We start from the raw sequence: 17509 nt of genomic DNA, 5'->3' as shown, positions 1-17509 counted from the left end.
GAAAGACAGACACGCCGAGCGGGTTAAAAGCAGTTTGACTTGCTCGACGCGCTACGCGTGGTCGCAGCCCTCCATACCTCTCTCTGGTTGGGGAAGCCGTTGGAGCTGATGATGCGCTTGTAGAACTGCACCGAGGCCTTCGGGTAGCGCGGCTTGTTTTTGCTCCTGAAGTCCACGTAGTAGAGGCCGAACCGCTCGGAGAACCCTTCGTCCCACTCGAAGTTGTCGAGGAGGGACCAGGCCGTGTAGCCCTTCACGTTCACCCCGTCCTTCATCGCTGGGGAACAAACAAACAAACAAACACACAAACAAACACACAAACACACGTAACGCGTTTAGATTCCTCTCTTTGGGTTCTGATTTCCTCTTGGCGTTGAGCTGCTGCTGCACCTTTGAGCATTTCGTTGATGTAGTCTTTGAAGTACTGCATCCTCCAGTCGTCACACAGGTCGGTGCAGAGCATCTTCTCAGACACGCCGTTCTCCGTCACGTAGATCATGGGGTTTCCGTACTGAGTCTGAAGGGGCGACATCGTTACGACTGACTTGCACCATAGATATCTGTTCCGCAACGCGTGCTATTTTATGTAATAGTAGTTTTTCACATCATGAACTTCAATCGTTTTTGCCTTCTTGCAGAGAGTTGGGTGAGAAGACGGATCTCACGCCCGTGTGTGTGTGTGTGTGTGTGTGTGTGTGTGTGTGTGTACAGAGCTGGAGCTAGTAGGCGATTAGCTTAGCTTAGCATACAGACTGGAAGCGGAGGGGAATGGCTAGCCTCGCTCTCCTCGGCACATGATAACTGTTGCTTGTCAATAAATAATTACACAGCAAAACCACAAATTGTCATGATTACGTTTGTCTGTGATTAAACAAAGATATAACTTAATTATTGAGCTTTGAAGTTGCTGGTCGGTGTATTTTTGTAGCTTTGTGGACTGAGCCAGGCTAGCTGTTTCCCCCTACATCCAGTATTTATGCTAAGCTAAGATAATCACCTCCAGCTCCAAATTTGAATACACAGCCATGAGATTATTATCGATCGTAGAATTTTTTTTCTTTAACATAAACAAGCTTATTTCCAAAAATATCAAACTGTTTCCAATACTTTTAAAGCCGTCATTCGATTTAAATACTTGACTCTAAATGATTTATTATAAATTACTTTAGCGCTTCGCCGATTTCAACACAGACTCGTTGTTCACATTATCGAGGAATAAATGCAGTGTTTTGCTAGCTGTGTCGTGCTAGTTTGCACATGTGCAGCAGCGACCAGGCAGGATGAGGATGAGCTGATATCTACGTTCCATTCCTCTCTTGATTGGCGCCGCGTACCTTGACGAAGTTCAACAGGCGCCGGAAGCCCCAGGGAACCGAGTAGAGCCACTCGGAGCCGGGGTCGGGCCACCGGGGGTCGACCAGCTCGGCGAGGTCGCGGTCGGCGAAGTAGCTGTCGCCGAGGCCCGACGGGAAGTTCTTCGGGGTCACGTAGCGGGTGGTGAAGTGTCCGAGGCCCAGGAAGTCGCAGGTGCCCTTGATGTAGCTCTTCTCCTGCGGCGAGAAGACGGGCAGCCGCGAGGCGCCCAGGCCCTGCTGGCCGCTCTTCCTGCCTGGAGGTCAAAGGTCAAGGCTGATCGCTGCACTCTTTTAGTCACGATCAACCACTCAAATATGAAAGGAACCAAAGAAAGCGGTTCATGAGAAACTTGGGAATGTATGCTGGTAATAACTTGCTTTTTTGTTTTGTACTATCATTTTTGGGGATATTTGACTAGGAGTCATTTTATTGATCATTTATTAATTGCATTTCTTCTATTTGTTCAGACAGTAAATCTGGAACCAATTCAAGCAAATAAAATGTAATTCAAGTGATTAACAAGACGAAGGTGAAGCGACTAATGCTCACCAAATTAATTATGAAATAAATAAAATAAAACATATTATGGTAAAACTATAAAAACAAATGAAATATGTAGAATATCACTAAAAACATAGCATAAAAACACATAAGATACTTTATAAAATCTGACGTAATAATAAGAAATAATAATAAAAAACATTAAATTATAAAACATTATTAAAGACGGTTTCATGAACTTCGTTCTCACATAAAGAGTTTACTTGGTGGAGTTTTACGTAACGCTAAACTAAAGGAAAAATGCCTTTAGATCGCATCAACGTTCACAATGTGCGTCCGTTAAACAATAAATGCAAAACAAATACAACAAAAACCTTTTTTATACCTCGATCTAAATCTAAAAACCGTCAGTTAGCTTAGCATGATCTCCTTCTCGTTATAAACAGTATGACTACAGGATTCTCCATGTTTGCAGTCAGAAATAAAACTTAATAAAGTATTATTTTGCGTTTCTAAAACTGAACTTTCTGTCGCTTTCCGTGACTTCCTGTTTCCGTGGCTGCTCGCTCGTCATTGGACAGCGCTGCCGATCTTTCCTGGTAACCCACGGAGCCCTTTTCTCAGGCACTCATTGAAATACTTTGAGAGGGAAATTACCATATAGGGTTACTTGCACGATAAAACCCGGAAATGTTTCTCTAAAGGAACTCCTGCATCTTTGCACCGATGACGACGATGAAAAAGAAGTCTCGGCCCTTTGTGCAGCTGTGTGTGTCTAGATGTGTCCAACGATAAGACGAATAATGTCAAACAAACTCAACTAAAGGAGCGAAGATCACTCATTGTCCTGAGCGCTAAAGTGGCGGCGGCGTACCGATGTAGTCCTTCATCACTTGGGGGTAGTCTCCGTTGAAGATGGGAGTCGCAAACCACCCCATGTAGAACTGGATGTACCGCTCCGCCGCTTCGATGTCCTTCTGGTTGGTGATGTCCACTGGCTCGCCCCAGTCGGCCGTTAGCGAGATGCCAACCAGGCCTGAACACACACACACACACACACACACACACACACACACATGAAGCATGGCGGCGATTTATCTTTGACTACAGTCCCAAAAAAGGTACAAACCCGAAATAAAAGCTTTTTCTGTTTACCTTTTTGTTTGCTTCTCCACTGCATGTCATACGAGTGCCACACCTGAGCGTGGGCCTGTTTCAAGAGAGGACGGGTCAGCGAGGGGTTTTCCTTGCGGCTTTAGTTTAGACATCATTTTCATAACCACAAAAAACTCCAAGGCTTATTTTCCATCGCCGTCATCGAAGATACAAAGCTGCAAAGCTGCAGGAGTTCCTTCAGAAACACATTTATAGGTGTAGCCCTTTAAGCCCTCACCCTAACCCTATTTATTGTTTGAGTTGTGTTTAGAGGTTGAACATGGGGATTGTATATTATTGTAGCCCTGGTTTCTATGTTTAATTTGATACCTAACATGTTTTTTTCTTGATTTGTGCCGTGTGACCTGATAAAACGGGTTAAGTCCTTTATACGTTCTCAGTCAGTATTTGTTTTGCATGTATTGTTTAACGAACGCACAATATGAACGTTGATGTGATCTAAAACGGTTGAAAAAGCATTTTTCATTTAATTTAGCGAAGAGTAAAACTCCTCTAAGTTAACAGCTGCTGAATCCGTCTTTATTAGTGTTTTATAATTAAACGTTTTCATTATTATTTCTTATCATTACGTCTGAGTTTATAAAATGTCTTGTGTGTTTTTATGCTATGATTTTTATTACACATATTTATATATATTATACATATTTCATATTCTTTTCAGAATTTTACCATTATACATTTTATTTGAATAATTAATTTGGTGTGCATTAGTCGCTTCACCTTCGTCTTGTTAATCACTTGAATTACATTTCATTTGTCTTAATTGGTTCCAGATTTACTGTCTGAACAAATAGAAGAACAATTAAAAATTCTCCAAGTCAAATATCCCCAAAAATTATAATAGAAAACAAAAATGCTAATTATTACCAGCATACATTCCCAAGTTCCTCATAAACCGTAATTTGACCTTTCTTTGGTTCCTTTAATGTTTTAATTTTTGATTGTGTCTAATTTGAGCTGCTGGCATCACGGAGCCTGAAGAGACACCCATGTTGTTGTTGTTGTTGTTGTTGTTGTTGTTGTTGTTGTTGTTGTTGTTGTGTGAAACCATCTTTAATTACTATGATTGCACTCATCTGGTGTAATATAAATACATTTAAGTACTTTTATTTACTTTTTTTTTTCCGTATGTATATTTAATTTAAAATTGCTACTGTATTCTTCTCTCTACTGTTTTACTAGTGTTTATTGTTATTTGTATTTATATTTCTTGATTGTTTTCACTATGTGTCTCTTGTATGCACTGCTGCTGTAATCCTGCAATTTCCCACTGCGGGACTAATAAAGAAGTATCTTATCTTATGAAGTGGTGTTTAAAAATGAAAAGGTTTGTCGGAAATAAAAAAGTGCTCTCTGTGCAGCTCTGATGTTGTTGTTGTTGTTGTTGTTGTTGTTGTTGTGTGTAAACTGTGGTTAAGCTACATGTTGACACAAGGCACCGGTACCAACTGGGCCCTGAAACTGGGCCTTCAGAGCCGCCCTGGTCCTGCAGAACCGCCCTGGCCCTTCAGAACCTCCTTGGTCTGGACCCGACCGGCGCCCCCGGTGCTCACCTTGATGATGTGGTGAGCCGCCCTGTAGGCTCCCGTCCCCTTCAGCTTCAGCCCGGGGGCGTGCTCCCCCGTCTCGTATCCCTCCACCGCGATGGACTGAAAACACACAGAGACGCCACGTTTCAAACTGTCTGTGGTGACAGTGAACGCACCGTTTACCCCACACACTTTAAAACCCCACGTACCCACGGGTTGTTGAAGGTGACCCAGTACTTCACTTTGCTCCCAAACCGCTCAAAGCACAAGTTGGCGAAGTCGTTGAAGTAGTTCACCATGCTGGCGTTCTGCCAGCCGCCGTACTTGTCCTGCAGCACCTGTGCGGTAAATAAAACGTGCGTTAGAGTTCCAAACTGCGGACGGAAAGGGATGCGTTGAGGGTTCGGTGCTCACCTGAGGTAAGTCCCAGTGGTACAAGGTCACGATGGGCGTGACCTTGTTGTCCAGCAGCGTGTTGATGAGGTCGTCGTAGTATTTGATTCCTTTCTCGTTGATCTGTTCACCTGAAAGATTTAAATCGTAAAATATAACATTTAGGGCTGCGTCTAATCATTATTTGGGCTTTGGTGTTTAAAAAAATGGATTTATTGACTATTTTGTCTGTCAAATAATAATAAAAAATGACATATTTGAAGTAAAATGATTTAGAAAAGAGATGAACGACGCTCGGAGCAACAAGTTAAAATGAATTCTGATCATTTTCCTGGTTATTGACTTCAATCACTAGTCAATTAAAACATAAAAATGCGTTCCACAACAGTGAAAAAGCTGAAAATAATATAAAAGAAACAGATGATGGTTACTTTTCAGTCCGCTCGGTAAAATCCTCGGCCAGGAAATGGAGAAACGATAATGGTTCAGCTTCATGTCCTTCATCAAGGTGACGTCGTCCTGAAGAACAAACCCACAGGACTTTAATATCAGGAATAGTTTGACGTTTTGAGAATTATGCTTCATGGTTAGCTAGACATACGGAGATTAGCTTAGCTTAGCACCAAGGTTGGAAACAGAACAGCTAGCCTGGCTCTCTCCAATCGGCCCACCAGCTCACGATGAACACATTACATCGTGTTTGCTTTAGTTTAGTAGCATTAAAGCATGGTGGAATTAGCAGGCTAGCTCGCTAACTAGCCAGCTACTAATTTAGTTCATTTTAACAACGTAATGCTTCTTCCACGCTCTCTTGTCTCAGCGTAGGACAGATCGCTGCTATCGACAGATGAGTGACACCTTTGCTCATTTTCTGCAGCCAGTGTAGCATTAAAGCACGGTGCAATTAGCAAAGTAGCGTACAGCTGTCTAGCAGCTAGTTTTTCTAGGTAAGCTAAAACTGTGCTATCTCATCATCCACAGGTCTGATTTAATTCATTTCAATTGCTAAAGTACCGTAACCCTTGTGAGAAGAGACGTGTGGTTTTACCTTTTTTTTTTAAGATTGTAAAGTTTGAATAATTCCGTAAACTCCTAAACATGACTGAGCGATTATGAAGCTTCACTAAAACACATCATAAGTCCCCTTACAACAGCGGATGTCAGTCAAACATCCCTAATTAGAGCACCCTCGGGTGGAACTGGTTACACCTCCTCATCACCTTGAACTTATAGTAGCCGTCGCACGAGGAGTCCCCCGTGTCGTTCGAGTATATCTTCCCCTTCTTGTGGGCGAACGCGTCCCAGATGCTCATTCCTTTGCCGTCGATATTCCACGCTCCCTCCGTCTGATACGCGGAGCTGCCGGCTCCCCAGGAGAACCCTGCGCAGAGAACCACGAGCCACGCGGGAGGGTATTAGTACCACAACGTGTGTGTTTTGTGTGTTTTTGGGTGGCCTGGCGTACCGGTCGGGAAGGTGCCGTAGTAGAAAGACGTCCTCTCGTTCTTCGTCCAGTCGAAGTCCTCCCGGGCCGAGGCGCACAGCACCAGGGCGAGCAGGTGGTGCGGCCGCAGGGTGCAGCGCTGCAGCGGCATCGTCGTGTCTTCGTCCTCAGTCACGCCTGAAGGGATGAACACCAGTTTGAACACCAGTTTGAACACCAGTATGAACACCAGTTTGAACACCAGTATGAACACCAGTATGAACACCAGTTTGAACACCAGTTTGAACACCAGTATGAACACCAGTATGAACACCGATCTCAAGGAAAGCAGGGCTTTAACCCATAAGAACCCGGACCCATTTCTCTTTCAAGGAAAATTAACATTTCTAACAAATTAACAAATATTTGAAATGCTACATATATCTCACATCGGGCATTAATGGTAAAAAAAGAAGAAGTGATATTAATAATTGATAAATATAACATATTTTTTTGGGTTTACATTTGTTTTAATATGCTTTGGATTAAACCATATAACATATGTTTGCTAAATATCATTGAATCAGCCAAATAAACTGATCAGATCATCATTTTTATTTTTTATTTTTAGGTTTAATTCCCGATGTGACGTATGTGTCACATCGATTTTTATCTAATTTGTTTCATATCAGTTTCTTCAAGAAATGTGCTCACAGCAGATTCAAAACATTAAAGGACATGTTGCTTAAGCATTATCATTCTTAAACGGGTAAATCTCACTTTTAACAACGAAAAACAAGCTTATTAAATTCAGCATTTCCTTCAGATCTGTCACAAGCTGGAGCAGCCATCTTGGAAAGGTTGTTATGGGAACACAAACCCCACCAAGATGTTCAGTAGACGTCACCTACATTACACTTCATGAGTTAAAATCAAAGATGAAGCTGTTTATGGAACTCTCCAGAACATTTAAAGGACGTGTGACGCCCAACCAGCTGCAGCGGTCTCGCCTGTCTGCTGAAGGCCAGACGGCGCAGAACAAAACCAAAAGGCTCCGACGCTCACAGAGGAGTCAGGCGTCCTAACGCAACGACTCACGGGTCATTTGTTAAAAATGAAAACTGCGTCCGTTGTCTTTAAAAAAAAAATTCAATTGCTATTTTCCTTTGTCCTCGTCAAACAGTTAAATCCATTATTCTATTCCTACCTTTTCATTTCAAGACTTTTTCAGCCTTTCTTTTTTCTGAAAGCGTGCTAAATGCTATATAATCTGGTAAAACCCCACCAGAGGACGACGCTGGTCTCATTTCAGCCGATCGACACGGAGACACAGAGACGGGAGCTAAGCCGGTTGTGCAGCACCGTGAGGAGGAGCCACGTTCTCCAAGCTGCTGGGAAAACTCCAGAAAGACGACCTAAGAAGCGCCCCTCCCTCCATCTGACCCCCTCCGCCCGTCCCAGAAGCAGTGGAGTAGAGTAGAGTCTGACCTGCTGCTCCTCCTGCATTTGTCTCCGCTGGAAACAGCTCCAAAGTGCAAGAAACGTCCCCAAGCTTCTGGACCTAACCCCGAACCACCGCCCGTCAGGTCAGGGTCACAGCCAATGTCACACAAACAGAGTGAAGCATCCAGTGTAGACACACACACACACACACGCACGCACACACACACACGCGCGCGCGCGCTCACACACTGGAGGCAGTGATGTGTGACAGTAAACCTGCTGCGGCAAACAGATCTTTTGGAGAAAAGAAAGAAGGGATTCTGACGCTGTAAGCAAAAGTTTGCAGCTCGGTCGCGTTACGAGCTTCATCCTGTCAAACAGAAAGTAGATCATGTTGCTCTCTGGAGAAGAAGTGCGTCAGTCTTTAATCTCAGGAAATATTAAATGAAATGTAGTAAACTCGTTGTAACAATCGGACATTTTTTAAAGTTTAGATGTCAGAGAGGAGTTTTAAAGTTGTAATATATATATATGTATATATATATGTATATATATGTATATATATGTATATATATATACATATTTATATATATATGTATATATACATATATACATATATATATATATATATATATATATATATATATATATATATATATATATATTGATGTTGTACTGCAGTTTGTTGTAATGATGCACTGAATGCTATTATGTTATAATATAAAAATAATAGCATTCAGCTAGGTGAGGATGATTGCTCCAAAGCTATTATTTTTAATTTTTATATTATAAAATATAATATATATTTGATATTCTTTAATAAAAAATAAAATAATCTTTATATTATATATAAAATATAAAAATTAACAATAATATAGATATAATATATTTTTGACAAAATTATTTGTGGCTTGGAGTGAGTTTAACAAAAGTTAAATCATACATTATATATATAATATAATAGCAGAGGGAATGACGGCGTGTTGCCCATGACAGTTGCTCCTCTCATCTCTCATGCAGGTGAGGCTGACTGTGTCTTCAGTGGACCAGTTATTTCAGATCAATAACTAAGCACTAATAATACCCACGACTGTGGAAGTTAAACTGTCCTCTCATCCGCACACAGACGGTTACGTCACAGTGGAAACCTGAGATGGATCAAAGCAGACGGGCACAATCACTTAAAATACAAACGCTGTTTTAATACGATTAGCTCAAAAGAATATATGAAACAATAATCCATGAAGCAACGCGTGAATAACGTCAACAGATTCAAACCGACACCCGGCGACCGGTGAAGGTCTGATCTATACATTCAGCCCTTCAGGGGTCACGACCTCTAGCGCAGCCTGCCGGAGCTTTGCCCGGCACAAAGCGAGAATGTGAATGCAGCCTTTATCGTAAAAGCTGCATTGTTGTCCAAAAAAAAACAAAAAACGCTGAATTGTTCCCGAGCCAGAAAGCTGTCGGCGCTGCACTCTCACGTGTCCAGAAGCCGCCGCTCGCCGCGTGTTTGCATGTTTTTCCTTTTGTGCTCTGCATGCACTTGCAGTGTGTTTGCAGCAGTGTGTGTGTGTGTGTGTGTGTGTGTGTGTGAAGACAGCATGCGTGGCCCCCCATGTGTGTGTGTGTGTGTGTGTGTGTTTAGCATATCAATGGCCTCCAGACTGTTGCAGAACCACTCGGAGCCTTCCAGAGGCCGCCGGCTCGCCGTATTTAAGGGCCTCTCTCGTTGCCTCGCAGAGCGGACATGAACATCTTCACTAAAGTCCCAGGATTTGCCCAACAAACCAGGTATGTTGGGAGCGCCGTGCTCCAGAGTGAGACCTCCACCTGAACCCTAAACCCACCGGGTAGAGGTGTGGAGCTTCACCTGCTCTCCAACACCAGTTTCCCCTAAAAAACAAAGAAAGAAATGCACACAAACTGTCCAGTTTAGGTGCAAGTTGATGTTTTATTTTGTATTTTTGATAAAGACTAACAACCTGTCGTGGCACAAGCAAATGGAGTTCTTTCAGCGGCTCAGGTCTTCAGTTCCGCCTCCCTTGTTGTTCCGTGGTGTGTTTTCAGTCTGGAGTGGTGTGTTCTGGGGCGCGATCGTTTCATTTCAACGTGTTTGTGTGTCTGCAGCAAGCTGGGGTCTGTGCTCCAACGCGCCTTCTACGGGTCCAGCGGGAGGGTGAGTCATTTTTTAAATAGTATACATTTTTTTGTTGTAAAAGTAGAATATCTATTGGCTATTTCATTTAAAGCTACGTAGCTTAGCGTAAAGACTGGAGGCCGATGGGAACAGCTAGCCCATCTGTCTGATACGCGTCCCGACGCCTCTTAAAGGTACAGTGTTCTGCATTTAGCCTGATCTGTTGGCAGAGATGGAATATATATAATATATACAGACCAGTAGCAGAGCACGTGGTGAAAGTCACGAAATGTCATTATTTTTTTCTCGTGCTCCTCAGTACAAAACTGCCGGCAATGCGATCAATTAGGAGCTTCATTCGCGGTGCGTTCAAGTGACTGTTGGAACGTCAGCGTCGTCGTGTTTTCGGCACCTCGGGTTTCAGTTGGTTGCAATCTGCAGCTTCGCCACTAGATGGCTCCATATTCTGCACAGCTTTAATCTAAACACAAACATGGGCATTCAGTAATTACAGCTTATAGTTTCCAGGAAGACACTGTCGACTGTTTACAAATACCTTTTCTAACCTTCCAAACTTTAAATAATACATATCATGACATCATTTCTGTAGTTATGAAAATGAAGGTCTAAAGAAAAGAGCCCCGACAGTGCAACTGCATGTAATATCTATAAAAGAAAAGCTCCCAGCATGCTCTCTGTCATGTAATGGTTCCCCTCTCTCCTCAGGTAACCCTCTTCGAGCAGCGGAACTTCGCCGGCCGCCGCCTGGACCTGAGCTCCGACTGCACCCGGATCAGTGACAAGAACTTCCCCGAGAGATGCAACTCTGTGCAGGTGGAGAGCGGAGCGTAAGTCCACAGCACCGACACCCGGAGGCTCCACGAGAGAACCTCAGTGGAGAACCACAGGAACACTTCTCATTGGATGCTAGATGCAGTTCATGCACATGAAACCCAGTGGCTCTAGACCTGTGATCGACCGTCTTTGAGGATTGAATGGAAATGCATTCAATGAATTCTGGTGCAGATTAGCGAATAGATACATACAATATAAAAACTTTATTTAGTTTAATAATGTCAGGTGAAACTAAATGTAAAAAACAAATCACAAAAAATACATTCAATATAGAAAATACACCGACATGAACTGAAAGAACCCCAAACACTAAAATGTTATGTTTTTAATTTAAAAAATACTTAACTTCACTCAAAGCCAAACTTCGCAAAGATACTCTTAATACATGGAGCAAATATAGTTACGATAAGAAAATACAACTTTTAATTATTATTTTTCTGATATATTTTTTTACTCAAACCAATATACCAGTAACACATGAACGTATTATCTATGTTCAAGGGTTTTCTGTATATTATACCTTTAATTAGTCAAATAAGCCTTGTGGTTGAGGAGATAATCGGAATTAACGTCTAGGATACAGATAACTGATGTTTCAGCAGGAATTCACATATTTTAGAGATTTCTAATCGTGGAAAATTTAAGTCTCAGATTTCTTCTGTCCACCAAACTTAATGGAAATCTGTTTATTTAACAAAACCCTTTTTTGTACTTTTGTAATGTAAAGTCTTTTGTAATGTCCTGACAGGTGGGTCGGCTATGAGCATGAGAATTTCCGCGGCCGGCAGTACCTGTGGGACATGGCCGAGCGGGGCGAGTACAACTGCTACGACAAGTGGTGCGCCCAGGTGGACCACGTGTCCTCCGTCCGGGCCGTCAAACAGGTGAGGTCACAACAGGTCACATGTAAAAAAAAAAAAACACAACTTAATTGTTGAATCGGACATTTTAGAGGAAACAAGATGTATTTTCTGCATCGGATTTGTCCCGCAAATTAAAGGTTCTACGTTTAAATTACAACCGGAGTTGTTATTTAGTAAATGTGTTGGTTCCCTGCAGAACATGTTAGAAATCTAATAATTGCAATAGTATGATTTATTTACAAAATGAACAAACAAAGAGGGAAAATCCATAAACCGTGCTTTTAGACTGTAATGTGAAAGTTTATAAACGTGTTACTGAATTTAGACCGTTTCCTCTCAAAGTGAAGACTTTAAAAAAGGAGCCGATCAGTGAAATAAACTACAAATAAAGTCCTAATCATTAGAAATCAGATTAATTCCCTGCCGACTTCAGACTCCGGAACAATTTAAAATCCCAACACAGGATTAACTTAGTCATTCTGTTCCAGGACAACAATCCGGGCAAAGCTCAGCTGTTTGAGCGCGCCGGCTTCTCTGGAAAGAAGATGGAGCTGCAGGACGACATCCCCAACCTGATGAGCCGCTACAGCCTCAACCGGGTCGCCTCCATCCGCGTCCTGGGAGGAGCGTAAGTCAGCCGAGCCCTGAGGGACGCCGAGAAGCGTCCAGATGGAAGCTCTGATAACTGGGACGATTGCAACGTATTCGTGTTTAGAAGAAGCGTCTGCAGTCAGTTTTACAGCATGAGAGGAGCGAAGTAAAGTTCTGCTGCCGACGTATTTTAGACTCTAAAAGAGTCGCCATCACTTTATGTAGACTATATTTAGAGTATTTTCTCTCTACTGTCACACCATTATTGTCACTAATCACAAAACAGTAATGATACCTCTAGATCAGTTTCTGTCTCTTGCCGCCGCCATCAGTCAGTTTGTGTGATTGAATTTAAAGTCATAGTCAAAGTCTCACATGAACACAAACAGACTGATGGCGGCGGGAAACGGACAATTTGAGGCAAAATTAACAATTTTGTCAAAGGAGTCGGGTGACTTTGACGAGACCGTCACTTTAAAAACCATTCGTCAAGTCCAACCTCATTCAGTCAAAAGTACATCAACAACTAGAACCTCTTGGTTTTGGAAGTTGCACAAAATGTTGATTATCAGAGTCTGATTTAAAAGGTTCAAGTCCCGTCTCCAGGAGCCTAACTGTGTGGTCTGTGCAGGTGGGCTGTGTACCAGGAGCCCAACTACAGGGGCCCCCACTACATCCTGGAGAAGCGCGACTACAACAACTTCTCCGACTGGGGCAGCCAGAACAGCACCGTGGGCTCCATGCGCCGCGTCCGCTTCAGCTAGACCCGGGGGATCGGACCGCCAGACCCGGGGGATCGGACCGCCAGACCCGGGGGATCGGACCGCCAGACCCGGGGGATCGGACCGCCAGACCCGGGGGATCGGACCGCCAGACCCGGGGGATCGGACCGCCAGACCCGGGGGATCGGACCGCCAGACCCCCGACGACCACTAGAAACCCGTCAGCTTCACACGCAACAACAAAACCTATTTTAGTAATAAACAGTTTACAAAAACACACACGACTTGTTGAGCGTTTTGATTCCTTTTAATTTGTTAAAGTTCAAAACAGTCATATATATTAATAAGTGGAGATACAACTAAAGCAGATTAATGCGTTTTAAAACATCCACGACGTTGACTAAGGTAAGAAAGTAAAAAATAAAAACCCGCGGGAGGAGGAAGTGGCTGCAAACAACGTCTGGTTGGAAGTTGCGCAATCTCTCAAGTCTTTAGGTCAAAGTGCATTAAAAGGAAAATCAGTCGTACCACAAAAGTCATCACAGATTAAAGTAAACACAAAGCTTGGCTCGTGGATTATTAAAACGATATTTCGTCAAGCGTCTTCGCAGATCGCGACGAAGCTGAAATAAAAGCGCTGGTGAAAACGCGACGCGGCCGTCGCCCCTCAAGCGGCCGCCAGCGTACCGACGGCGGCCGCGCGCAGCTGAGGGAGGCGGCTGACCTGCAGCAGCTTGCTGCTCGAGTACTTCTTCTTCACGGCCTGCAGGAGGAGGAGAACGTTGCGTTAACACGGAACCGCACAGTCGTCGCATTGCTCTCGCCTCGGTCGACTCACCTGGAACTTGGACTTCTCGTCGTTGGCCATCAGCACGTTTTTGGCGATGTGGCGCATGACCGGCTGCAGGTGGGCGGCGTCGTAAGAGGAGTAGTGCTGCTGAGCGGCGGACTGGGACGTAAGAAAGAAGAAGAAACAGCGTTCAGACACATACAGATCTGGGTGTAAACAGTAAAAAGTGAGTAAATGTAGAATTTAAACTAACAATGAGAATACAAAGCATACAGTAAACCTTAAATGACACAAACGAATGAGACAATAGTTTGATTAAAAGAATAAACATTTTTATAGATGCCTGTATGTATGCCTGCTTATATTTAAAAGCATATTAATTATGTCAAACTCAGCGTAAATGAACGTCATGAACACATGAATATAACACATTTACATGACTTTTCCAGGCCTGGAAATAACCATTTTAAATTCCATGACCGTAAGAACCCTGAAAGAAAAGTAATGTCATGCAAAGAGGCCAAAGTGGATCCTGAACGGCAAGACCCAAGTGCATGATGGGAAATCGCCTGATCAAAAGAGCTGATTGACTCTTGGTTTAGTAGAAAAATCCTAATTTTCTGTGTAGTTTTAACATTTAGCACTAGATTGTTGGCCATTAGTCTCACGTTCTGCAATAAAAAAAAGTTAAATTTTATTAAAAAAAATTATTCAAACTAAAAAAAAGGTTATGTATGCAGCACTTGTCAAAACAAAGCGCTTTACAATGCAGAAGAACAAAAGATGGACACTGCAGATTCCACAGACTGAATAAGTGGGCGTAGATAGTTGGTCCTTCTATACAACCAGCACAGTCGCCCCCTGGTGGTCAGGAGAGAGAATAGCTTTGAATAAACTTCTCAGAACTAGAAGTTGCCGCCTGATTTAAAACATTTAATTACAAACTACCCGAACATGTTCTGAAAAACTACAAGTATCCTACAGAGCAAATCTTCATCTACCAAGAACAACGATGAATGGTTTAAAGCCAAAAAGAAAAAGGACTCTAACCCAGGGCAGCCCTTCCAGCAGCAGCTGGGAGAGAGACAGCGCCGCAGCAGCGATCTCGGAGGGCCGGTAGTGGACCATCTTGTAGTCCAGGAGGGTCAACTCCATCAGGTACTTGGCCAGGGTGTGTCTCTCCACGTCAGACTGGGACACAAACAAAACATCCGGACCACTGAGGACGCGTCACCAAGTCAAACAGACGTCCAATAACACGAGTCGGTCTGCAGCGTGCTTAGAAATCACGCAAAAGGTATCACAGAATAATGAACACAGCTGCAAGAACCAAAGTACTGTGATCCAGAACATAAGTAACTCGTTGGATCGGTTGTTGGGAGCTCCGGTAGACCGGCAGTTCCTGCTCAGCTAAGGGACGACCTTTGATCAAGTTTACGGGACATTTTGCTTCTTCAATGACTACAAAGTGTAAAGAAAGCAGGGTTCATACACGTTCCGACCAATGGGTTTCCATGACCAAACATTTAATGACATCTCAGTGTACAAGTGAAAAAAAGAAAATGTAGTACTCTACGCGATTAAAAATCAAGCGACATCCCAACATGGAACTCACGTCCGCCACCTTGGAGGCCCGCCGGAGGAAGTGCAGCGGAAGAGGCCGCCCTAGCTCGAAGTGGAGCGTCCTCAGAACCAGCCGCTCCATGTCCAGAACCTCCGCATTGGTGAAGGCGTTGTCCGTGATGTAGGCGAAGTCTCCGACGTCCGGCACGAGCATCTCCTCGTACTTGCAGGCCACCAGCATGGCGGCCACGCCGACCAGCTGCAGCTTCCTGCTGGAGACCGGGCGGACCTGCGGGGGAAGGGCAAGACGGGGGTGCATGACTAGGGATGGGGGGACAAAACAAAAAAGAGAAGACCAGCGTGCGACCGGTTCTTACCTGGAGGAACCGATCCAGGACGGCGACGGTGAGGTACAGGGTCTCCTGCAGCAGCTGGAACCTGGAGTGGACCTGGACCAGCCAGTCCACCAGAAGGGCCCGCATGCGCGCGGTGATTTCGTAACCCTGCATGTAGTCGGCGCGCACGGCCTGCTGTACCTGTGGAGACGAGCGCAGGTGAAACACGGCCCTTACACGGGCACCCCCTGTGGCGTAACGGGCAGGGCCGGGGGAGCGAGGGCTTTACCTCCAGAACGTGCAGGTAGCGGTAGATGTCCTTCACGTACTCCGAGCAGAGCTGAGGCTGGTCCGAGTCCTGCTCGTCCACGTCCTGCACGGCGAGCAGCGTCTCGGAGAAGGCCTGGCACAGCGCCGCCTCCTCCAGGGACACGGCCGACTCATTGGCAACTGGGGGGAGAAGGTCTGAAGGTGCCGGGACCTGGAGCACCTGGGGGAGCAACTGGTGCACCTGGGGGAGCACTGGTTTAGCCTTCTGAACACACGGCGGTTTGGCGGCTGCCTTTGTGGGTCCCGTCTTCTGAGGAGACGAGTAGATTCATGACATCACATTTTTAGAATAGTTTGCAAACGTCCATATTTTCTGTGTACAATGTGAGGAAAAACATGTGAATACTGCACATGTGTGAATACTAGCAATACTTTTATACTCCGTGGGCCCAACCACCACGATAGAGAATTCACATTTTATTCAAATTATCGAGATTTCCACTTTAATTGTATATTATTTAACTTTAAAAACACACCTGTTCCTCCTTGTTACCAGGTGCGTGTCTACCTGTCCTCCATGTTACCAGGTGCGTGTCTACCTGTCCTCCATGTTACCAGGTGCGTGTCTACCTGTCCATCCATGTTACCAAGTGCGTGTCTACCTGTCCTCCATGTTACCAGGTGCGTGTCTACCTGTCCTCCATGTTACCTTTGGGTGGTTGACTGCCCCCGAGGTGACGTTGGTGATCTCCCCGAGAGCCGCTCTCCTCGGCCCCGCCGTGGTCTTACTCTTCTTCCGCAGGTCCTGGATCAGCTGCACGAGACACAACAGACACATAAACCCAGGAACAGCAGCCGCGTCACTACCTGCACGAAAGAGGAATGACGTCATTGTCCTCACCACAGCACGCGCTTCCACAGACGCCATGTTTCTAACCGTCAGACTTCAGGCGGTGCGTGTTTCTGTTGTTCCGTCAGCGGCGCGTTCAGCAGGTGAGCGGCACGGCGCGAGCGGCCTTCAAATAGCGATGCGGCCGATCTGATTGGCTGAAGAGTTTGGGAGGACGCTCCTGATTGGAGGTCAACGGTTCTACTTCCGGTCAATCCGTCCGTTTTTTTATATTTACATGTTTATATTATTGTATTGTAATATATAAATATATATAAATAAATATATATATATATATATATATATTTATATAAAGAAATATAAAGTAGTAGAATTATGTATAATATATGTACTAATATATATATATATATATATATATATATATATATATATATACAAAAAGTATAATTATGTATAATATATAAATATATATATATATATATATATATTAATACATATATTATACATAATTCTACTTCTTTATATTTCCCTTTAAAGAACACAAATATTTGTATTTTTAACATCTTTAAAACATATTCACACCGTCACATTAATCACACATTTGACCTCAACACACTCAGCATTTTATTAAAAGCATTTAACTTTCAACAGTGACACTGTTTTTAGAAGTCTGGTTAAAATTTGTCTTATATTTTATTTAATAAGATAT

General features: G+C 43.8%; 3 protein-coding genes across 5 annotated transcripts in view; 1 reads left to right on the top strand and 2 right to left on the bottom strand.

Moving 5' to 3' along the window:
• lctla (lactase-like a) overlaps window positions 1–6548 on the bottom strand; it is a gene marked incomplete at its 5' end in the record, with an annotated part of 7734 nt that extends 1186 nt beyond the window's left edge. For 2 of the 3 annotated variants that reach the window (XM_079230317.1, XM_079230318.1), the window contains 11 exons: window positions 78–277; window positions 391–517; window positions 1335–1609; window positions 2732–2893; window positions 3013–3067; window positions 4587–4682; window positions 4772–4900; window positions 4977–5086; window positions 5387–5474; window positions 6176–6336; window positions 6421–6548. In XM_079230317.1, the coding sequence (XP_079086443.1) occupies window positions 78–277; window positions 391–517; window positions 1335–1609; window positions 2732–2893; window positions 3013–3067; window positions 4587–4682; window positions 4772–4900; window positions 4977–5086; window positions 5387–5474; window positions 6176–6268 (1335 nt within the window). Of the gene's footprint in view, window positions 1–77; window positions 278–390; window positions 518–1334; window positions 1610–2731; window positions 2894–3012; window positions 3068–4586; window positions 4683–4771; window positions 4901–4976; window positions 5087–5386; window positions 5475–6175; window positions 6337–6420 lie in introns of those variants that run through there. The other variant, XM_079230319.1, reaches the window with a different exon arrangement.
• Window positions 6549–9571: 3023 nt separating this feature from the next.
• Window positions 9572–13034, top strand: crybgx (crystallin beta gamma X; the record flags this gene model as incomplete). The annotated part of the gene is made up of 6 exons (XM_079231123.1): window positions 9572–9615; window positions 9952–10000; window positions 10688–10809; window positions 11565–11700; window positions 12168–12307; window positions 12902–13034. The coding sequence occupies 6 exons, from the start codon at window positions 9572–9574 to the stop codon at window positions 13032–13034; spliced, it is 624 nt and encodes a 207-aa protein (XP_079087249.1).
• A 311-nt stretch (window positions 13035–13345) lies between these two features.
• LOC306747428 (G2/mitotic-specific cyclin-B2-like) lies at window positions 13346–16878 on the bottom strand (the record flags this gene model as incomplete). Its single annotated transcript, XM_079230488.1, has 8 exons — window positions 13346–13755; window positions 13831–13941; window positions 14833–14973; window positions 15398–15634; window positions 15723–15881; window positions 15970–16260; window positions 16660–16764; window positions 16852–16878. 8 exons carry the CDS (start codon window positions 16876–16878, stop codon window positions 13660–13662), a joined length of 1167 nt encoding a protein of 388 aa, XP_079086614.1. The 3' UTR covers window positions 13346–13659.
• Between the last annotated feature and the right edge of the window lie 631 nt (window positions 16879–17509).

The sequence above is a fragment of the Taurulus bubalis genome (assembly GCF_910589615.1).
Source record: "Taurulus bubalis genome assembly, chromosome: 15".
Classification (NCBI taxonomy): domain Eukaryota; kingdom Metazoa; phylum Chordata; class Actinopteri; order Perciformes; family Cottidae; genus Taurulus; species Taurulus bubalis.
This window is presented reverse-complemented; position numbering and strand designations above follow the sequence as displayed.